Here is a 19,111-nt window from a genome sequence, read left to right as displayed (position 1 = left end):
GTTTTCATGCAACTAAAACTTGCCTCCAAGTCTGGAATTCAAAAATAAGCACCTGCTTTGAGGCCACTAGGAGCAACATGTTGCTCACAAGCCACTGGTTGGGGATCACTGTTCTAGAACTATGGGCTCAATAACTAATACATCAATATTTTGCTAACATAATGCAGCCTTCTGCATTTTACAGCAATTACTCCTGATCACCACAAGTAAATGATTCTTCTAGACAAAGGGTTATTTTCCGATGCTGTGCTGCCCGCAGGAAATGAAATCTCCATTAGGTGGCAAAGCATTTCATCTGACATGGCTGTAAAGTGTTTTGTAAGATAATTTCATAATTATGTCACACTAATATTTCATAACAGAAAAGAAGCTCGTCACTCACCCGGTCTTGTTTTTCACGTTCCTTTTGTTTTTTGTGCATCTCCCACTGACTTGTAACATAATCCATAAACCTGCTTCCTTTAAGTAAAAAGGCACATCCTTGTTCAATCTCCCATGCTTCTATTCGGGTCTTCAGCTCATCCTCCAACTGACAATCAAAATATGCATAGAAATGTGGATGAACTGGGCACAAAATACAATTAGATATTTGGCAAAAATATGCACTGGAGGTGCAAAAAACCAAGGTCACCCCTACACAGAGCGACCATACAATCAATATACCATACAATAGGTTATGCACTCTCAAAAGAATTTTTCAAATATAGACTCAGGTGGTATCAAAAAAATATTTTACTGTTTAAAACAATTATGCAATATGCAATTGTGTTAACAAAAGTTAAGTTTATACAGCAATGATATACAAAGTAATAGTATACATACAGTACCACCCAAAGGTTTGTACAAAGCAAAAAAAAGAAGCAACAAGGAGCAGATATACTTGCCACAATCAGAATAGCCCCAACGTTTCGGTTCGGGATTAGGCCTTTTTCAGTAGGATTAGACCGAATCCTTCTGGCAGGCCGAACCGAATCCTAACTTTGAATATGCAAATTAGGGGTGGGGAGGGAAATAGTGTGATTTTTTTGTCACAAAACAAGGAAGTAAAAAATATTTTCCCCTTCCCACCCCTAATTAGTATATGCAAATTAAAATTTGGCCAAATCCAAAATAGTGTTGCTTGGTATATTGGCATCTTAACTCTTGGTTCTATAATTAATACCATTAGGCTATAGCCCAGCCATGAACAGCCTATCTATGAATGCAAACTAACCCCAGGTGATTGTGGTTTCGGTATAGTTATACAGTATAAATTGGCAGTGGCTGCAGGTTGTTTTTTTTTGCCTTCCTCTGGATCAAAACAGTGGATATATGATAATGTATTTTAAGTTTTATTTGTCACAGCAGTGGTAGGACCTTCCCAGAGTACTGCACAGGTAAATTTAGAAAAGGGAAAAAGGAGGTTCTCTCCTGTGACTGCACAGTCGGTTGATTGATACAGACGCTACTACTGCTTGTGCTAGCTGACAGCCTGCTTGGATTTCCTATCATCGACACACTGCAGATTCCGGACCGACAGTAGGGCTGCTGAACCTCTCATGGTAGAGATGCAGCTCCTGCTCGTAGCAGAGTTTGGGGCCATCCTCTCTGTAGGTAGAGGCAGCCTAATACTCAGTGGTGGATATAATGACATAATGCTAATCTCAATTGAGGAGCTGCAGAGCATAGTAGCAATCTCTTATGGAATTCTGGCTTTGAATATTGCCTTGGGGTGAGGCTGGCAAGGTCCTATTTATTTGAAAAAATGAGAATAAATGCTGTGGCCATTTTCACCATTTCTGACTCCTGGTGTCTCATTACGGTATGTAACAATGGGGTTCAATGAGATAGCTGAAGGGTCAGTTGAGGAGTCCCCTTGTCATAACATTTCTTCACATGCCATACCAGAGAGGGCTGCCTTGCTACATTAGTTTTCAGCTTCTGGGAGACAATATGGCCACTGCAGACTACAGCTAGGATTATTTAAATGAGGAGTTGCTTAATTAACAGATTTAGCCATGCTACCTACTAACACTGTACATTATGAACATCACACATACACAGGATAAAAGTGAATGGCTGAAACAAAATAGTTATGAGAAATGGTAAGAAAAGCATGCATTAGATTTCACCATCCTCCATTAAAATCTAATCAAAAGTCAAAGTCTGCCATCATTTAAAAAAATACTGTCATTGGAAAACATGTTTGTTTTAAATGCATCAGTTAATAGTGCTGCTTGAGCAAACTTCTGCACTGAAATCCATTTTTCAAAAGCACAAACAGATTTTTTTTAATATTTAATTTTCAAATCTGACATGGGGCTAGACATATTGTCAGTTTCCCAGGTGCCCCCAGTCATGTGACTTATGCTGTGATAAACTTCAGTCATTCTTTACTGCTGCACTGCAAGTTGGAGTGATATCATCACACAGAACAATGGGAATATAACCAGATAACCACTCCCTTGTAGATATAAGAACAGCACTCAGTAGTTTATTATTGTTTGTAAACAGCTCAGAAAAAAACTACACCATAACCATCATGACAGGATCTCTTGTCACCCTAGAGAAACATGCTCTAAAGTTTTATTTTGATAGATTGGATACCACAGTCCACCAATTGTTCCAGCCTGCTGCAGAACTCTCCATTTGTAGCTTAAATATAAGCTTTAAAGCTTAATTTAGCTGATTGAAGAACACTGGGAGGTTGTTTCAAAGTACTTGCATTATTTCAGAAGGTCTGTATGCCATAATAACGAGGTATGTGGATCATAGTAATTGGAATACCATATGATATTTGTACTTAACCTAAAAGCAGAAACCATATTTACAATATGGTTGTGATAGGAAAATTAAAGTGTTGAGTTAAAGGCTGAATCCATCATTTAACAGAATAAAATGACACTATTATATTGAAAAGTGGGCACCCTTCTTCTGGGCTGGGCCCCATTCTTCTATGAAATCAGCTCTAGCCTGAGTGCATGGTGTAGTTATTGAAGCCTATCTTACTTGTTCAGCAAGTAGTAGCCATAGTGCCAACATGCAATGCAATATCTATATTTTTCTGGACTGGAAAAATTAGCTTTAGTATTATTTAGGTGGAGTAGAACCATGTATTTAGGGCCCGTATTTGACAGGCATATAATACAGGGCTGCCTTGAGAGCCTGTTAGTGCTGTACCTTATGCCAGATTTTTATTGCTCCCGATGCAAATGCTATGTAATGGAGTAAAATGGGGGACGATTTTGTGTCCATTAGTGTTCATGCCCTTACACCCGGGGCTATAATAAAGCTTACACCTAGCATTTATAAAGTGCAGGTAACAGCCACTATGAGCTTAACTGGTTACGGTTACTTGGCAGGCCCTACTGGACTTTAAACACAACCCCTGATAAATGAGCATGTTCTATTTTGTTTACAGGAAAACAGCATGTGTTAAAAAACAACAGAAAGACTTAAAAAAGTTTTAACTTACCTTTGACAGCAATTTTTGGAGTTTTACTCGTTCCTTCTCCTCTTTCAGCAAGCTTCCCCCTCTATTAGAAAATCTGTTGGGGTCAGTTGCTTTTTTCTGATTGGAAAAAACACACAAATACAGGGAATAAGTATTGACAAAATGAAGAAAAGGAGGTGCAAACAGGCATGGAAAGCCAAGAAACCTGCTGAAATCGGTCAGTATTTAGAAAGCTATCCTTCCCGCTATTAGCTAGTTTAGTCCTAATTGATGGGCTATAAAAAGGTTTCTCATTATCACACAATCATCATCTCATGAAGGGTAAAAGCAAATGGCTCCCTCAAGACCTTTGCAACCTTATTGTTGCAAAACATACTAATGGCATTGGTTACAGCTGTATTTCCAAGGATCTGAATGTTCCAGTGAGCATTTTTAGGGCCATAATCCGGAAGTAAACATCATTTCACCCTTAACCAGCCATGACCAGGTGCTCCTCACAAGATTTCCGACATAGGAGTCAAAAGAATAATCGGAAGAGCTGTCCAAGAGCCAAGGATCACTCGCGGAGAGCTCCAGAAAGACCTTGAATTAGCAGATACAGTTGTTTCAAAGAAAACAATAAGTAATGCGCTCAAGCGTAATGGCCTCCACTGCTAAATAAAAGCATAGTGAAGCTTGTTTACAGTTCACTGCACAACATTTTGACAAGACAATGAAATTCTGGGTGAAGTGAGTCTGGACAGATGAGACCAAAATTTAACTCTGTCATTGCACACATGTGTGTGCAATGGCATGTTTGGAGGAGAAATGGCACTGCATGTCACCTCAAAAACACCATACCAACAGTGAAGTTGGAGGTGGGGCTGTTTTTCAGCATATGGTACTAGCAGTATGAATTTAGAGAAATGTACTGGGACATTCTTGATAAGAATCTGCTGCCATCTACCAGGAAGATGAAACAAGGGTGGACATTTCAGCAAGACAATGATCCCAAACATATAGCCAAGGAAACTCTCAATTGCTTTCAGAGAAAAAAAGAGAGAGGCCAGAGAACCTTCAAGATTTGAAGACAGTGTTTGTGGAAAATCACACCAAAGCAATGCATGTGACTACTACTTTCTCCATACAGGAGATTGAAGCGGTCGTTACCAACAAAGGCTTTTCTACTAATATTAAATACATTTAAGCAAGCATGTTCAATACTTATTCCCTGTGTCATTCCACTTTACTACATATAATTTATGGACTTATTTGTTTTCAGTTCTTTGTATGTGTGGCTTACAGTACGTTGGTTGTTACTGACATCTGGTGTAAATTTCATGTCAATAGCCCATTAGAAACATTTACTGAGAAAAACATTGATATGTTCAATACTTATTTTCCCTGCTGTATATTGGAACGGAATATACTTTTTAAAGGGGCTGTTCACCACAAAGTTAACTTTTGGTACGTTAAAGAAATTCTTCTTTGAATTATTTGCTTTCCTCTTCTGTATCTTTACAGCTGACGTCACTGCCCTCCGCAAAAAAAAAATAAAATAAAAAAATTGCCTTGTGGGGCTGCAATTTTATTGCTTTTATTACTTATTTTTCCATTCAGGTCCTTTCCTAGTTATCTTTCAGTCTCTCATTCAATATACTTTTTTGTAATAATTATTTTTAAAAGCCAACTGTACGCTGGCAATTTTTCTCTATTTGTGTACAAATATTGCCTTTTTATCGTTTATGACAGCTGGTCAACTCCAAATTGTGGGTTAGACTGATTGCTGGCACAAGGGTGCTACTAGCAGCTGGTCAATGCCACAGCATCGGTTAGACCGAGCGCTGACGATTTTTATCTGTGTTTAATGTACAAATTGTAGCTAAATTTTGCCTATAGCTGCCATTCAGCTTTTAAAACAGGGAATGATTTACAGGTATATGTTAATGGGCTGGGGCTTAAAAGCTTCCTGCTTTCTCTAGAGATTTTGAGTTAAAGGAACAGTAACATCAAAAAATGAAATTATTTTAAAGTAATGCAAATATAATGCAGTGTGGCCTGCACTGGTAAAACTGCTGTGTTTGCTTCAGAAACACTACTATTGTTCATATGAATAATCTGCTGTGTAGCCATGGGGGCAGCTATTCAGAGGAGAAAAGGCTCGAGTTACACAGCAGATAAGCTCTGTAGAACATAATTGTTATGTTTAGGGTAGCCGAGGAGGAGTAGAGTATAACAGTGCTTTATTAGCAGAGTCATGCAGGCATTACACAACAGTAACTTTCAAGCTGTACAGAAAGTCCTGTGCACAGTGACCCTCGCAGACCATTTGTATAAACACCACATATTCCCTCTTTAGTAGGAAAGCATTTGGGCAAATGTAATAAACAACAACAGTGCATCTTAAAGCAATATACATTATTCACATCACATAGTCCTGGGTCCATGCAGGTAGTTTTCTGATTCTCTCAGTACGCCTTATAGGTTCACTTTCTTCAGGCCTATTGCAGTTGACATCAGGAGTAGGAAAATGTCCTTCATCAAATGGAGCTTCTCTAAAGTCATATCTAACAGGAGCAAGACGACTTGCATTCCATATGTGTCCATCAGACAGTTCATATGTGTATGGTCCTCGCTGGTGTCTCACTTCAAGTAGTAAATTTAGATTGTCCAGTATTCCTGGTTTTTTAATTCTGACTAAAGAGCTAGGCTGAAAGTGTACTTCTCTTGCACCACGTTTTCTGTCAGTATAAGCCTTGCATTTGGCTTTTTGACGTTTCACAATGTCAGCAGATGATTTTGTAGGCACAGTATTTTGTGGAAGTTTGATGTCTGCAATCTGTAACTTAGTGTGCATCTGTCTGCCATGTAATAATTCGGCAGGAGATGATTGGGTTGTTGCATGGCACGTTGCTCTGTAGTTATGTAGGAACTTTGTTGTAAATACTTTCCATGATTTCCCAGTAAGATTTTGCGGTCTGTAGTGCTTCTTTCAGACTTCTGTTGAATCGCTTGATTTCTCCATTTGCTTGTGGGTGATACACTAAAGATTTCCTATGCACAATATTCCTCTCTCTCAGAAAGGATTCAAACTCATGAGAGACAAACTGTGGTCCGCTGTCTGATATTAACTCCTTCTCTGCTGAAGACTGTAGACAGAAAAGTTATTACTGTAGCTGATGTTATATGAGAAACAAAAGCAATTTCATGCCATTTAATGTAACAGTCTATCAAGGTTATAGCAAATCTACAGTCTATGGGAGCATCTGTAAAAGCACCTCCTCCATCCGACTTCCAGACCTTACGAGCTTTCTTTGGTCTTACTTCATGGTATTCTAAGTTTATTCCCAACTATGCTTCAGTTGTGGAGCCACTTAGAGCACTACTACAAACGTCACAGTATTAACTGTGCACAGTGACACCAGCAGACCATTTGTATAAACACCACAATAATGTTATCTGTTATGCACTATTTATCCTGTACCATATAGCCTTTTTTCAATTTCCACCGTTGCTATTCAGCAGCTTGTTTATATGAACTATAGTAGTGTTTCTGAAGCAAACAGATCAGTTTTACTAGTGCAGGGCAACACTACATGATATTTTCATTACTTTAAAACACTTTCAGTTTGTGGTGTTACTGCCCCATTAAGGGCAAGTGCACGGTTGGTCTTACTACTTAAGTCACATTGTTTGCTGGGGGACTATTTTAAATGCACTACATACTAGAATGCTAATGGAGAGTGTAGGATTCAAGTACAATGAGGGCCTTGACGTAGCACGTGAACTTACATATTTTGCCAAGGCAAACCATTTGCGGACAGTTTCTCTCTTTTTGCGTACAAATATTGGCTTTTTGTCGTTTGTAGCAGCTGGTCAACTCCAGATTGTGGGTTAGAACGAGCGCTGGCACAAGGGTGCTACTAGCAGCTGGTCAACACCACAGCGTGGGTTAGACCGAGCACTAGCAATTTCTTTGTGTGTTTATCATTCAAACCACTGCCTGCTTACTAGGATGAACCACATCAACCACATATTTGTTCAGTTGCTATCTACTTTGTATATTTAGCAAAGGAAATGGTATACAAAAAAAGACTAATGTAGTAATTAACCAGAATGTTTTGACTGCAACCAAACACCAATCTATGCTATGGGGTAGAGTCCTGCAGCGGGTCGGGTACCCGCAAAAACCTGCGTGTTGCGGATAGAAGTTCCGGGTGCAGGTATAGAAGCGTGTCGGCAGTTCTTCCGGTCGGCCCGCGGGCCTTCCAAATAGCGATTTTTACTCTTTTTTTTCTGATCACGTCTACTTCCAATGACGTCACTTCCGGTTTACAATTACAGTACATCCTGTTTTACTCCTTTTTTTCTGATTATGCCTACTTCCGATGATGTTACTTCTGGTTTACAATGACAGCACTTTCTGATTCTTGATAGTCAGCAGGTCTGGGTTGCGGATATGGTACTTGCAGGTCGGGTAGCGGGTCCAAGTGGGTAAGAATGCGGGTTGCAGATAGCAGGTTGCGGGTCGGGTACGGGTCCCAAAAAATAGACCTGCACAGGACTCTACTATGGGGTGTTCGATCTTAGCAGCAATACTGGGCTTAAGCACCCCTTAGAAATGTTAATTCATTAACAATTAGTGATTAAGGATATTAAATATTTTTTGCAGAACTTAAACGATTAACTTAAATGCCTTATACTTTTTTTTTTACTCTATAAAAACTATTAAGGTATGATAAATCTCCTCTAAGTCTAATTATAGATCTGAAACTGGAAATTACCTCAAGCAATACAAACTGCCCCCAGCTGGTTTCCCATTTGTTCACAGCATCAAGCATTTCTTTGCATTTTTCATATTGTAATCTCATTCGAACAACTTCTTCATCATGTTGACTGAGAAGGTCTTCTGTGAAGTCATCTGCAAAGTACAAAAAAAAAAAAAAAAAAATGAAAATTTTGTCCATTGTTAAAAAATATTTTAAGAAACCATCTGCACTGTTACCACATACTGTAACTAAGACATAAATACATAGATCATTCAGAATATAAAGGAAAAAAAACTGACTCAAAATACAATTTAAATGCTTAAAGCAGCTCTTATTAATAGGGCTCTTGGTATACAAAGTATACAAAGTTTAGTCTAGTAGATCAAAAATAAACATAAGGGCTTGTTTACAAACACAAGTGTAATGTGTAGAACCACAGCTAAATAGCCATAGGTTTAACCCACAATTCAAGCAGACTGCACTAAAATGTATGCGTGATTTACCAAAACAGATGCTAAATTGCATCTGTTTTGGCAAATAGCTTTTGTATTTTGCTTACGTCCCTGGTATGGTATTCGTGTCTCTTTCAAATCACCAATGCGCGTAACTGTAATAGCGAGCAATTCATAAGATGCAGGTCAGGTCTGTGCCTTGTGTAACAAACAAGAGCGCTCCCTTGTGTCTACTCACCTACAGTACATAATCCCAGCAACTTCCAAACTGATTGCGGTCTTTTTTTTTTTTTAATTTCTTTCTATTCTGCCACTTTCCAACCTGAGAGCTAGCAGCAAGACTACTACTATCATCATCTTATTGTGGTCCTCTATTTACTATTCTTCCAGTCTGTCACTGCCCCATTGTGGTGTTTATACAAATGGCCTGTAGATGTCACTGTGCTCAGTGTGCATACTTCCTGTCAGCTTAAAAAGTGAAAGTTACTGTTATATAATGGCTGTCTGATTCTGCTAATTAAGCACTGTTATACTCTCCTCATCCTCGGCTACCCAAAACATAACAGATTGACGATGATGGATCTTCTACCTCTGCAGCAGCCTGCACCTTTTCTTCCAAACCCTGGTGAGCCTACCATACCTTTTACTGCTTGGATTCATATGTTTGAAAAATTACATTATTGCTGCTGACCAAGGGGTGATTTCTGCTGCTAGAAAGCATGCTTTACTTATTCACTGCCTGGGAGCAGAGGGACAGAATATATTCTATACATTACCATTACCTGATGCTTATGAAACTGCTCTTACTGCTATAAAGAACTTTATTGTGCAGAGAGTAAATGTGGTTGCTAAAACATATAAATTCCACCAACATAATAGCGAATCTACAGAACAATTTGTAGCAGCTTTGAGAGAGCTGGTTGTTACCTGTGACTTTGGGAATCTAACAGATGAAATGCTAAGAGACCAAATAGTGGAAAAAAACACTCACCTCGCATTAGAGAGAGACTGCTCCCCTAGAGCAGGATTTAACCCTTGCAAAGGCTATTACAGTTGCTAGCCAAATTGAAACAGCAGTGGCAGAGGCTAAGTCTCAGTCAGGGATCTGCTGGGAATGTACAGACTGTGAATTCAGCACCGTGGCCTAATAATGCACAGTCACAGACAAAATACAGTGCTAAGGAAAGGGATTCACCCTACACTGCAAAACCTTACAGCAAAAACAAATAGAAAATACTGCTTTCGCTGTGGTTCAACACAACACACTGAAAATCATGTTACATGTCCTGCAAAAGCTAAACGGTGCCGCAAATGCACAAAAATAGGACATTTTGCCAAGATCTGCCGTAGTTCTGCTAAAGATGTTCATGAAGTCACTACTACAAATGTCACAGTATTAAGTGTGGATAAAGCTGGTACATTTATTCCAGACAAGTTTATATACACTGTCAGTGTCAGTACTGCTTCTGCTGACAAGGGGCATTCCCTTAACCTGATACAGGTTCAGCTGTTTCTATACTACCAAATGATATTTTCTTGAAATACTTTGCAAAAGATGCACTTGTTGCACCTGCACTGAAACTGGTCAGTTACTTAAAGGATCCAATCCCTGTGCTTGGTTGCTTGCCAGTGACTGTACAATTTGAATCAAATACTGCAAAATATAACTTTTACATTGTGAATAAGGGTACTGCTATACTTGGAAGGGATCTCTTTGCTGAATTAAACCTACAATTAGTTGGTCTCATTACTACAGCACCAGTGCCTGCCACACAGCCAGTGTGTAAAATGTCACCACAAAGCAACACTTCACTGGGTTGTGCAAAGAACTTTGCACACAAAGTTAAGTTGAGACCTGATGTAAAACCAGTACCATTTCCTCATTCAGCACGGGAAAAACTTGCTATTGATATTGTCGGTCCTTTTACAGCTGCTCCTATAGATTGTAGATTTGCTATAACCGTGCTAGACTATTACAGTAAATGGCCTGAAATTGCATTTGTTTCTCATATAACATCAGCTACAGTAATAACATTTCTGTCTACAGTCTTTAGCAGAGAAGGTAATCCAAAGGAGTTAATATAAGACAACGGACCACAGTTTGTCTGACATGAGTTTGAATCCTTTCTGAGAGAGAGGAATATTGTGCATAGGAAATCTTCAGTGTATTACCCACAAGCAAATAGATAAATTGAGTGATTCAACAGAAGTCTGAAAGAAGCACTACAGACCGCAAATCTTACTGGGAAATCTTGGAAAGAATTTACAACAGAGTTCCTACATAACTACAGAGAAACACGCCATACAACAACCCAATCATCTCCTGCCGAATTATTACATGGCAGACAGATGCACACTAAGTTACAGATTGCAGACATCAAACTTCCACAAAATACTGTGCCTACAAAATCATCTACTGCCGACATTGTGAAACGTCAAAAAGCCAAATGTAAGGCTTATACTGACAGAAAACGTGGTGCAAGAGAAGTACACTTTCAGCCTGGATCTTTCGTCAGAATTAAGAAACCAGGAATACTGAAACAAGGACAATCTACATTTACTACACCACTTGAACTGAGATGCCAGCGAGGACCATACACATAAGAACTGTCTGATGGACGCATATGGAATGCAAGTTGTCTTGCTCCCGTTAGATATGACTTTGGAGAAGCTCCATTTGATGAAGGACATTTTCCTACTCCTGATGCCAACTGCAATAGGCCTGAAGAAAGTGAACCTATAAGGCGTACTGAGAGAATCAGAAAACTACCTGCATTGACCCAGGACTATGTGATGTGAATAATGTATATTATTGCTTTAAGATGCATTGTTGTTGTTTATTACATTTGCCCAAATGCTTTACTACTATAGGGGGAATATGTGGTGTTTATTATACAAATGGCCTGTAGATGTCACTGTGCTCAGACTTATACTGTGCATACTTCCGGTCAGCTTAAAAAGTAAAAAAGTTACTGTTATGTAATGGCTGTCTGACTCGGCTTATAAAGCACGGTTATACTCTCCTCATCCTCGACTACCCAAAACATAACACCCATGCCAAACTGCAGTAATTAAGAGTTTTCTCCTTAAAGACATGGAAAACCCCAGCAAGAAATATAAAATAAACTATTTGCTTTCTAAATACTGCAGCAGACCTAACATTAACACTTAAGCATCCAAACTGTATAAGTTCCAGTCGTTCATAGAATTTCCATTGTAAAATATCCATTGTAGGATCTTGTGTAGGCTTGTGTACTTAGGCATGTACATAAAGGTTTTGAGAAAACACATGCAATCCATTCAATAACATTTTTGGAACAGTTATTAGTGGTGTCACTGGGAAAAAAAGGTTGCAGGAAGACAACAGAAATGGTATTGCTTGAAACTTTTCTTAGTTGCAATGTTATTTGAGCCAAAACAATGTTGAGGTTGTGTTGTGCCAAGAGTGGCCCATGTCCTTTAACAACATCACTGTTAACATATAAGACTAATACCACACGGGGCGGATAATCAGTCCCTACACTGACATCAGCCTTCTTCCTTGCACCAGGAACCACTGCACCAACCTAGGTGCACATGTGGCAGAAAAGAGCTGAAATGCATACTCATACCTTTCGTGACAAATATGCTGTGTGTGCCTGCATGCAGGTTGAGGCAATGGTTTTGAGTGCAGACAAGGAAGAAGACAAGAGTATGGGTGGATTCTTGGCCTGTTGCAAGTATAATAAAAATTACCACTATAGTATGGAGTGAAAGCATTTCTTTGTTCTTTGGTATAAAAACATTTGTCCCAGTACATCTTCAGTTCTTCTCGGATTTTCAAAACCACATCCTTCAGATTTGCTTTCTTAAGATCTTCTAGACGTAGAAGTTCGTTTTCCCACTGTGGGCAGAAGAAATTCGATAAGCAGAATGTGAATCTAAGCACTAGCAACTTCAAGACCATTAGATGAACATCACATGGGCAGAAATTTCAATGGTGTTTTTTCTTTTACATAGATAGGTGACACAATTAAAGGCAATAGAAGCTGCAAGATTTTTATGCACTGGAAGTCTTAGCCAGAAGAAAAACATTACGTGTGACATTTTTAGGCTCCTCTAATGGGACAGACAACCCATGCACAATGAAATAAGCCTACTATTTCTACTTTAGAATCCCAAAGCCAATGGGTACAATTCACCTGCTGATTTTTATTAACTTCTACACAAAACACAAATTTAGTGTGCTTCTGCAGTAATATTTTATAGAAAAGCTCTAATAAGTCTTAAAATGATTGTAGCAATGCATGAGCATTAAAGCTTTTAGACCAGTGATGTCATGCTCATGGCTAGAACTCCCAGTATTTCAGTGTTGTAGAATGCTCAGACTTGCAGTTCTTAGAGCCTGCACATATGTTTGTACTGGAGGTAGACTGATTGAAGACATTTGCATTCCACAAAACAAAAGGGTTTTAAACTAGCTACAGAAAACCTACCAGTTTAATGGAGTCAGCTATAGGGCACAAAGGAGCTTTCTGGCATGTTTCCTGCTCATTTTGTGGTATCAGTAGGCGGCACCATAAAACTTGGACTCTTTCTTTGAGGGCACTCATATTGGACAACATGGTTTCTTTTTTTAACTCAAGCTAAAAAATAAATAAATAAAAAAGGCAGATAAGTTTTGTCATCGCAAAATTTCTGAACTCACATTTTTTTGTTGTTTCTAAGAAAGCTTCTCATTATACAAGCTTAACAAACCTGCTCTTTCAGGACCCTCAGTGCTTTGATATTATCAACTGTTAGGAAGAATGCTTCTTCATCCTCACAGATGGCATCCTGTTCTAAAGAATTTTCAGGCTGACGTCCCATTTCATCCAAACACTGGCGAATTTCTGATCTCAGATTAGAAAAGACCTGGAGACGCTGTTTCTATAAAAAGAATAAAGATTTTTTTTTTTTGGACAACACACATTCTTTAGCTTTACAAAACAACATGAACTTAGTTTCAATTACATGATGTCAAATTCAATTCAGCAGCACTTTATAATGTAAAAAAAAGCATAAAATGTTTTACTTTTTTGTATAGTATGGTACATTGGCTAAATATTCATAAACAAGTATTTTAGTGTACAGAACAAGGTCTCTGGTCATCTTCTAAACGGTCTAGATTAGTAACTCAACCCCTTGTATTTTAATCATCACTTGGAATTTTATAAGCCCCAAATACATAATCTTTCCCATTTTTAAACCTGCTTTATCCATTCTTTACTCAACCAAATGCAGTGGGCCAGATTTAAAAAAAAAAAAAACAAAAAAAAACAAAACACACATTTGAAGGAAATTAGGATTGGGGTGTCTTTACTGCTTTTGCCCCATGTTCCATAGGTCTAAACATCAAAGGCCTTACAATCAGAAAAAACGAATACATACAATGCTGATTTGCACTTTAATTTGCTCAAGTTAGAACTTACCTTTTCTTCAGTATAAACTTTAATATGTTCTTTGAGCTCCTCCAGCTGTTGGCGACTTGGTATACTTCCAGTAGGTATGTAATATGGAGTGACACAAAGGTCAGTACACAGCTCAATATCCTTTTGCTGCAGTAACCGAAGCTCCTCCAATCTCTCATTTTTTTCTGTTAGCAATATTTCCAATCTCACTCTCAAATCCCTCTCTGTTTGAAGGACAGTCATGCCCTCATCCACCTGCAAAAAAAAAAAAGAAAGTTTTGTAATTTAATCAGTGGGTACTTTAAAGCACTTTTTTAAATACCCAATGAGAAGCATCCAAATCCATGGTATGCATCAACAGGACTTTTGACCTCTGGTCTTACAAAAGACAATATTAGTTACAGTAAATTTATACGAAGTTAGTGTGTTGGCTTGCCAAGCTTAGTCTGAATCTTTCACTAGCGCCCTGGAGAAAAAGGTCAATAATAAGGCACCAAAGCATGCTATGATTGCTGTATTAAAATTCACTAGTTGGTCTGGCTTTTAACACACCCTGTTACTGTATTGCTTAAAATGTACAGTACCACAAATACAAGTAGGTAGATATAAATAAAAAGACAGTTGAATGCAACAGTTTGGTCACCACTGGCCAAATGACATTTTTTAAGAGAAAAAAGTAGTAAAACAACTACTAATCAATGTAAAAAAAAAAAAAAACACTTAAATGCACAATAAATAATAATACATTACATTTTATGAACTTTCAAATATAAGTGTAATGTAAAAAAGTGCAGACACCCTTCCATAAGTTTAGTGATAAAAGCTAGTTCTAATTACCCATTAGGCATTAACAGCCATTAGGAATGGTCACTTGTTGACAACGGCAGAGTTTAATAAAATCTGACACCCCAAACTTTGGAATGTCACTCAAGTATGGGCATCTGTAAGCAACTTTGTGAGGATATGAAAATTAAAATAACTGATGCCTTCAAAGCATATTATTTGAACATGTAATTTTGCATAAAACTGTATATACATTTACTTTGCTTATAACACATAATTGTAGTAATACAGTAGTACAGTAGTACACCTAATGGACACCTATCGTACAGGGGGACATTTTTTTTTTTTTTTTTTAACACCCCCATGAGCACTAAGGCACCCACACCGGGAGGGAGCTCCTGGTGTGGTTGGCTATGTTGGGACACTAAGCAATCACTCATTATGCGCATGTGTATGATGTCAAGGATTAATGAACATGGTTTTCACTCTTTGGAAATGCCACAGTTAAAAAGAAATAAATGAGCTGTTTAAAGAGCCCATCTCCTCCTCTTATGTGTACATGTGGCCAAAATTTAAAAACATATAATAAAGCTGTGGCATTTAAACAATACAGCTTTTTAGAAATTTAGCTGTGGATGTCAAAGGGAGCAAAACTACGCGAGTGTAGTCAACATTTTCGGTGACTGTGTAGTTTCTGTTAAAGCTGCCATAAGAAATTTACATAAAATGTCCACTAACTTTCCACAATTGAGAATTTGGGAGTATTTATAGAAATATGCATGAGGTAAGAATCCAGGAAATGCAAAAGACTCGTGTTTTTTTTAGTTTTTATAGGGAAACACAAATAAAGCAAATTAAAAATCTATTCTTTAGATTCATAAACATAGGTGTTGGCATAACAGCTGCACAGATGGGAGGTTACATATATTTTGTGCTGGAGCACTTTATAAAAATGTTCTTGTTCGATTTGTTCAGAGATATTCACTTACCATGTACTCCTCTACGGACAATTCATGGCACAGTACTTTCAACTCTTTTAGGCAGCTCTGAATACTCTTCTCAATCCTGTCTTTCATATCCACTTCCTCACTTATCATACGGTTTAATAATTCCTGAAAGTCAAAAATAAATGTATATTAAGAATAATGTGCATGTACCATTCAGGTCAACTCATCCAGGAATATTAGGAACAAAATCATGCTAGTTTTTGCAGAGCTCAAAGCCCTTACATTATATATAATGTAATATATTACATTATATATATCTAGATATAGATATAGATATACACACACACTAAATATAATTTATGTTGCAGCCCAGACAAAGTAACAGACATTTAAGGGGTGGTTCATCTTAAAGTTAACTTGTATGTATAAAATGGCCAATTCTACGCAACTTTTCAATTGGTTGTCGTTGTTTATTTATTTATTTATTTTTTTAAATTATTTGCCTTTTTCTTCTGATGCTTTGCAGCTTTCAAATGAGGGTCATTGACCCCCTTCTAAAAACAAATGCTCTGTAAAGCTACTAATTTATTGTTATTGCTACTTTTTATTATTCATCTTTCTATTTAGGACTCTTGTATTCATTTTCAAGTTTCTAACTCAGATAATTGTATAGTTTCTAGGGTAATTTGGACCATAGCAATAAGATTGCTGAAACTGCAAACTGAAGAGCTACTGAATAAAAAGCTGAATAACTCAAAAACCGCAAATAATAAAAAACGAAAACCAATTGCAAATTGTTTATCACTCTCTACATACTAAGGTACCTCAAAGGTGAAGAACCCCTTTAAGGAGGGTCAGGTTTAATAGGCACCTCTCCTAGTGGCCTATATCACTGACATTTCTTGCCCCCAGCCAGCAAAATTAATTGGACTAGGAAAGATGAAGAAAGAAAAGGGTGCCACCATAATTTTACCCTAATCTTAGACCTACCATAGAATGCCCTGGTTACTTACTGTGCATACACCCTGGACACTTTTTTTTTTTTTTTTTTTAATAAGAGGCATGCTAGCCCAGGAAAAAAGGCAAGTGATTTTTGTCACTGGAGGGTGCCTCAAAAAAATCTAAAGGTCATATCAGCAAGATTTAGTCCCACACACGAGTGACCACAACAGGCAAAGTTCCACTTGTTTAGTGACCAAGTCGGACAAGCAGATCTTTACAAGTATGACCACTTTTCATTTACATTTTTTTTTTATATTCCAGACTTTGATAAAGACAGAGGCTTCGTACTAGCTATGATTCATGCCATTACTGGTCAGTTTTAGGGCAGAGACACACGGTCAGATTTGGAGAGATTAGTCGCCTGGCGATAAATCTCCTCTTCTTCGGGGGCCTCTCAAGGAAACTTCGGGTGACTTCAGAAAACAAAGAGCTCTGAGTGCCATCCCTCCAGCAATTTACATTCTAGCCCACGGGAAGGCAGTTCAGGGAAATTAGTCGCCCTGAAGAAGAGGAGAGGTTAGCCGGGCAACTAATCTCCACGAATCTGACCGTGTATCTGCCCTTAAAGACAGCATAGCTTTGGCTTCTGCTAACTACAAAAACCTAAATTTTTTTTATATAATCATATTAGAATCCCATTAAATATTAAGTGAAGACTATGTTAAGATTACCTCAACGTGCTTCTTAACCTCTTCCATACGTCTCAATCGCATCTCTTCTTTGATGCCCAACCCATCCCAGATGTCCATAAGCCTTGCAAGGGCATGGTTCATGCTCGAAATTAGAGTCGCAGCCAAAACTTCACTATAGACAATATAGGGGAGGAAAAGCTCTAGGTCAAAAGTGGTGCTTCTATGCTGTGATATTACGAATTTGCAGTGTGGCGTAAAAACACTGCAGAAAACAAACATCTCTTTGCAACAATCCGCCATCTTAAAATCACTTTGCATTGCTTCATACAACACAATGTGGAATACTGAAAAAACCGCTGTAACTATGAATTATTGAAGCCAGTATGTATATAGCAGTACTGGCTTGGACCAATGAGTACAGGGACTTGAACAGGGGCATTACACTGTAGTGTGGCAGGAATTCTATAAAAAAACAGCATAAGGTATGATGCTTCATACAGACGCAAAAATGCTTGGATACTTTCAGCAACCATGTTCAATTACACTATGTTTATATGGTACATGTCCCAGCAACCCGGGCATATCAATTGGCTTTAATAGGTTTTGATTTGTGGAAGTGTATCAGCTCCTAAATGCATATTCTGGAATTGTTGGATAGCCGTGAATAGAGATGTAGCAGCACATCTGAAACAAATGTAACAAATATCGGTCAGATGTGTAAACTACATGAAATACATCATCTGACACAACAGAACTGTCAGAATGGAACCCTGCATGCTGCATTTTTAATACCATCAGGATACCCAATTAACTATCAGATTCAGATGCAACACAAGTTCTCTTTTCCAGCTGTTACAGAAATGCAGTCCCCTCCAGGCTCCAGTGCTGGTATGTTCAGTTGTTATCCAATACCTCACGCCATGAGTTGTTATATACCTTTTATACATGGTATTGATGCAGGAATAGTAAACCAAAGGACATTTAAGGGTTCAGTGTATTATATCTGCCTTAATAGCTCGCGTCATTGGCAACACTAACGTAGCTGCCATGTTTCTTTTTCAGGAGAGTTTATTTTATCTGCTCTGGTTCCGGTATCCTTAGTAACTCAATAATCGCCATGAGAATAATAATAGATGAAGTTCAGCAACAAATCAGAAGATAACCAGACAAGCACACAAGGTTCCAGGTGTAAACACAAGACACATAGCCCTGCGACGACCCCGAGCCGCCAAACCAATTAGTACTCACCTTTTCCTGGTACCCCGCGGCATAGTTCTGTCTATGCAACTAGCAGTCCAGAAGTTCCACAGACTTCCTGAAATAAAAAAAAGACAGATAGGCAGAATACAAGCACCAAGAACCGAACTAGCCAGCGAGTTTTCAAATTTGGCTCCACGGTTTCTACTCCGCCCCTGATTGGACGAAGGCAGGAAAGAGAGGCGCGGCAAATATTTTTTTTTCCTCTCAAAGTGATCCTTCCGGGTCACGCACGCCGTTGGACCAATAAAAACACTGCACAATAGAAAGTAGTGGATGCATCGCGGTTGTTGCGTCTTTTATGCTTTGTTTGGCCGTGTATAGGCTTCGGGCATCGATGTCGCAGGTTTGCAGCAACTGGAGTCATATAAGTGTGAAAAAGCCCCATGTGTGGACGTGGGGGTTGCCCTCTGTTACGACTTACAGCT

At 38.4% G+C, this 19,111-nt stretch overlaps 1 protein-coding gene across 4 annotated transcripts in view; it reads right to left on the bottom strand.

Annotated features, from left to right (window-relative positions):
* prc1.2.S (protein regulator of cytokinesis 1, gene 2 S homeolog) overlaps positions 1 to 18,870 on the bottom strand; it is a 32,088-nt gene extending 13,218 nt beyond the window's left edge. For 2 of the 4 annotated variants that reach the window (XM_018232848.2, XM_018232857.2), the window contains exons 1-10: positions 18,675 to 18,870; positions 17,466 to 17,598; positions 15,835 to 15,957; positions 14,084 to 14,317; positions 13,371 to 13,541; positions 13,109 to 13,258; positions 12,369 to 12,516; positions 8,197 to 8,333; positions 3,455 to 3,550; positions 383 to 529 (exon numbers count right to left, since the gene is read on the bottom strand). In XM_018232848.2, coding sequence (XP_018088337.1) covers positions 383 to 529; positions 3,455 to 3,550; positions 8,197 to 8,333; positions 12,369 to 12,516; positions 13,109 to 13,258; positions 13,371 to 13,541; positions 14,084 to 14,317; positions 15,835 to 15,957; positions 17,466 to 17,598; positions 18,675 to 18,697 — 1,362 coding nt within the window. In that variant the 5' untranslated portion in view covers positions 18,698 to 18,870. 4 annotated transcript variants of the gene reach the window in all.
* Positions 18,871 to 19,111: the final 241 nt, after the last annotated feature.

The sequence above is a fragment of the Xenopus laevis genome, chromosome 1S (genome assembly GCF_017654675.1).
Source record: "Xenopus laevis strain J_2021 chromosome 1S, Xenopus_laevis_v10.1, whole genome shotgun sequence".
NCBI classification, from domain to species: domain Eukaryota; kingdom Metazoa; phylum Chordata; class Amphibia; order Anura; family Pipidae; genus Xenopus; species Xenopus laevis.
The sequence above is the reverse complement of the archived record's forward strand: the minus strand, read 5'-3'. Positions and strand labels throughout refer to the sequence as shown.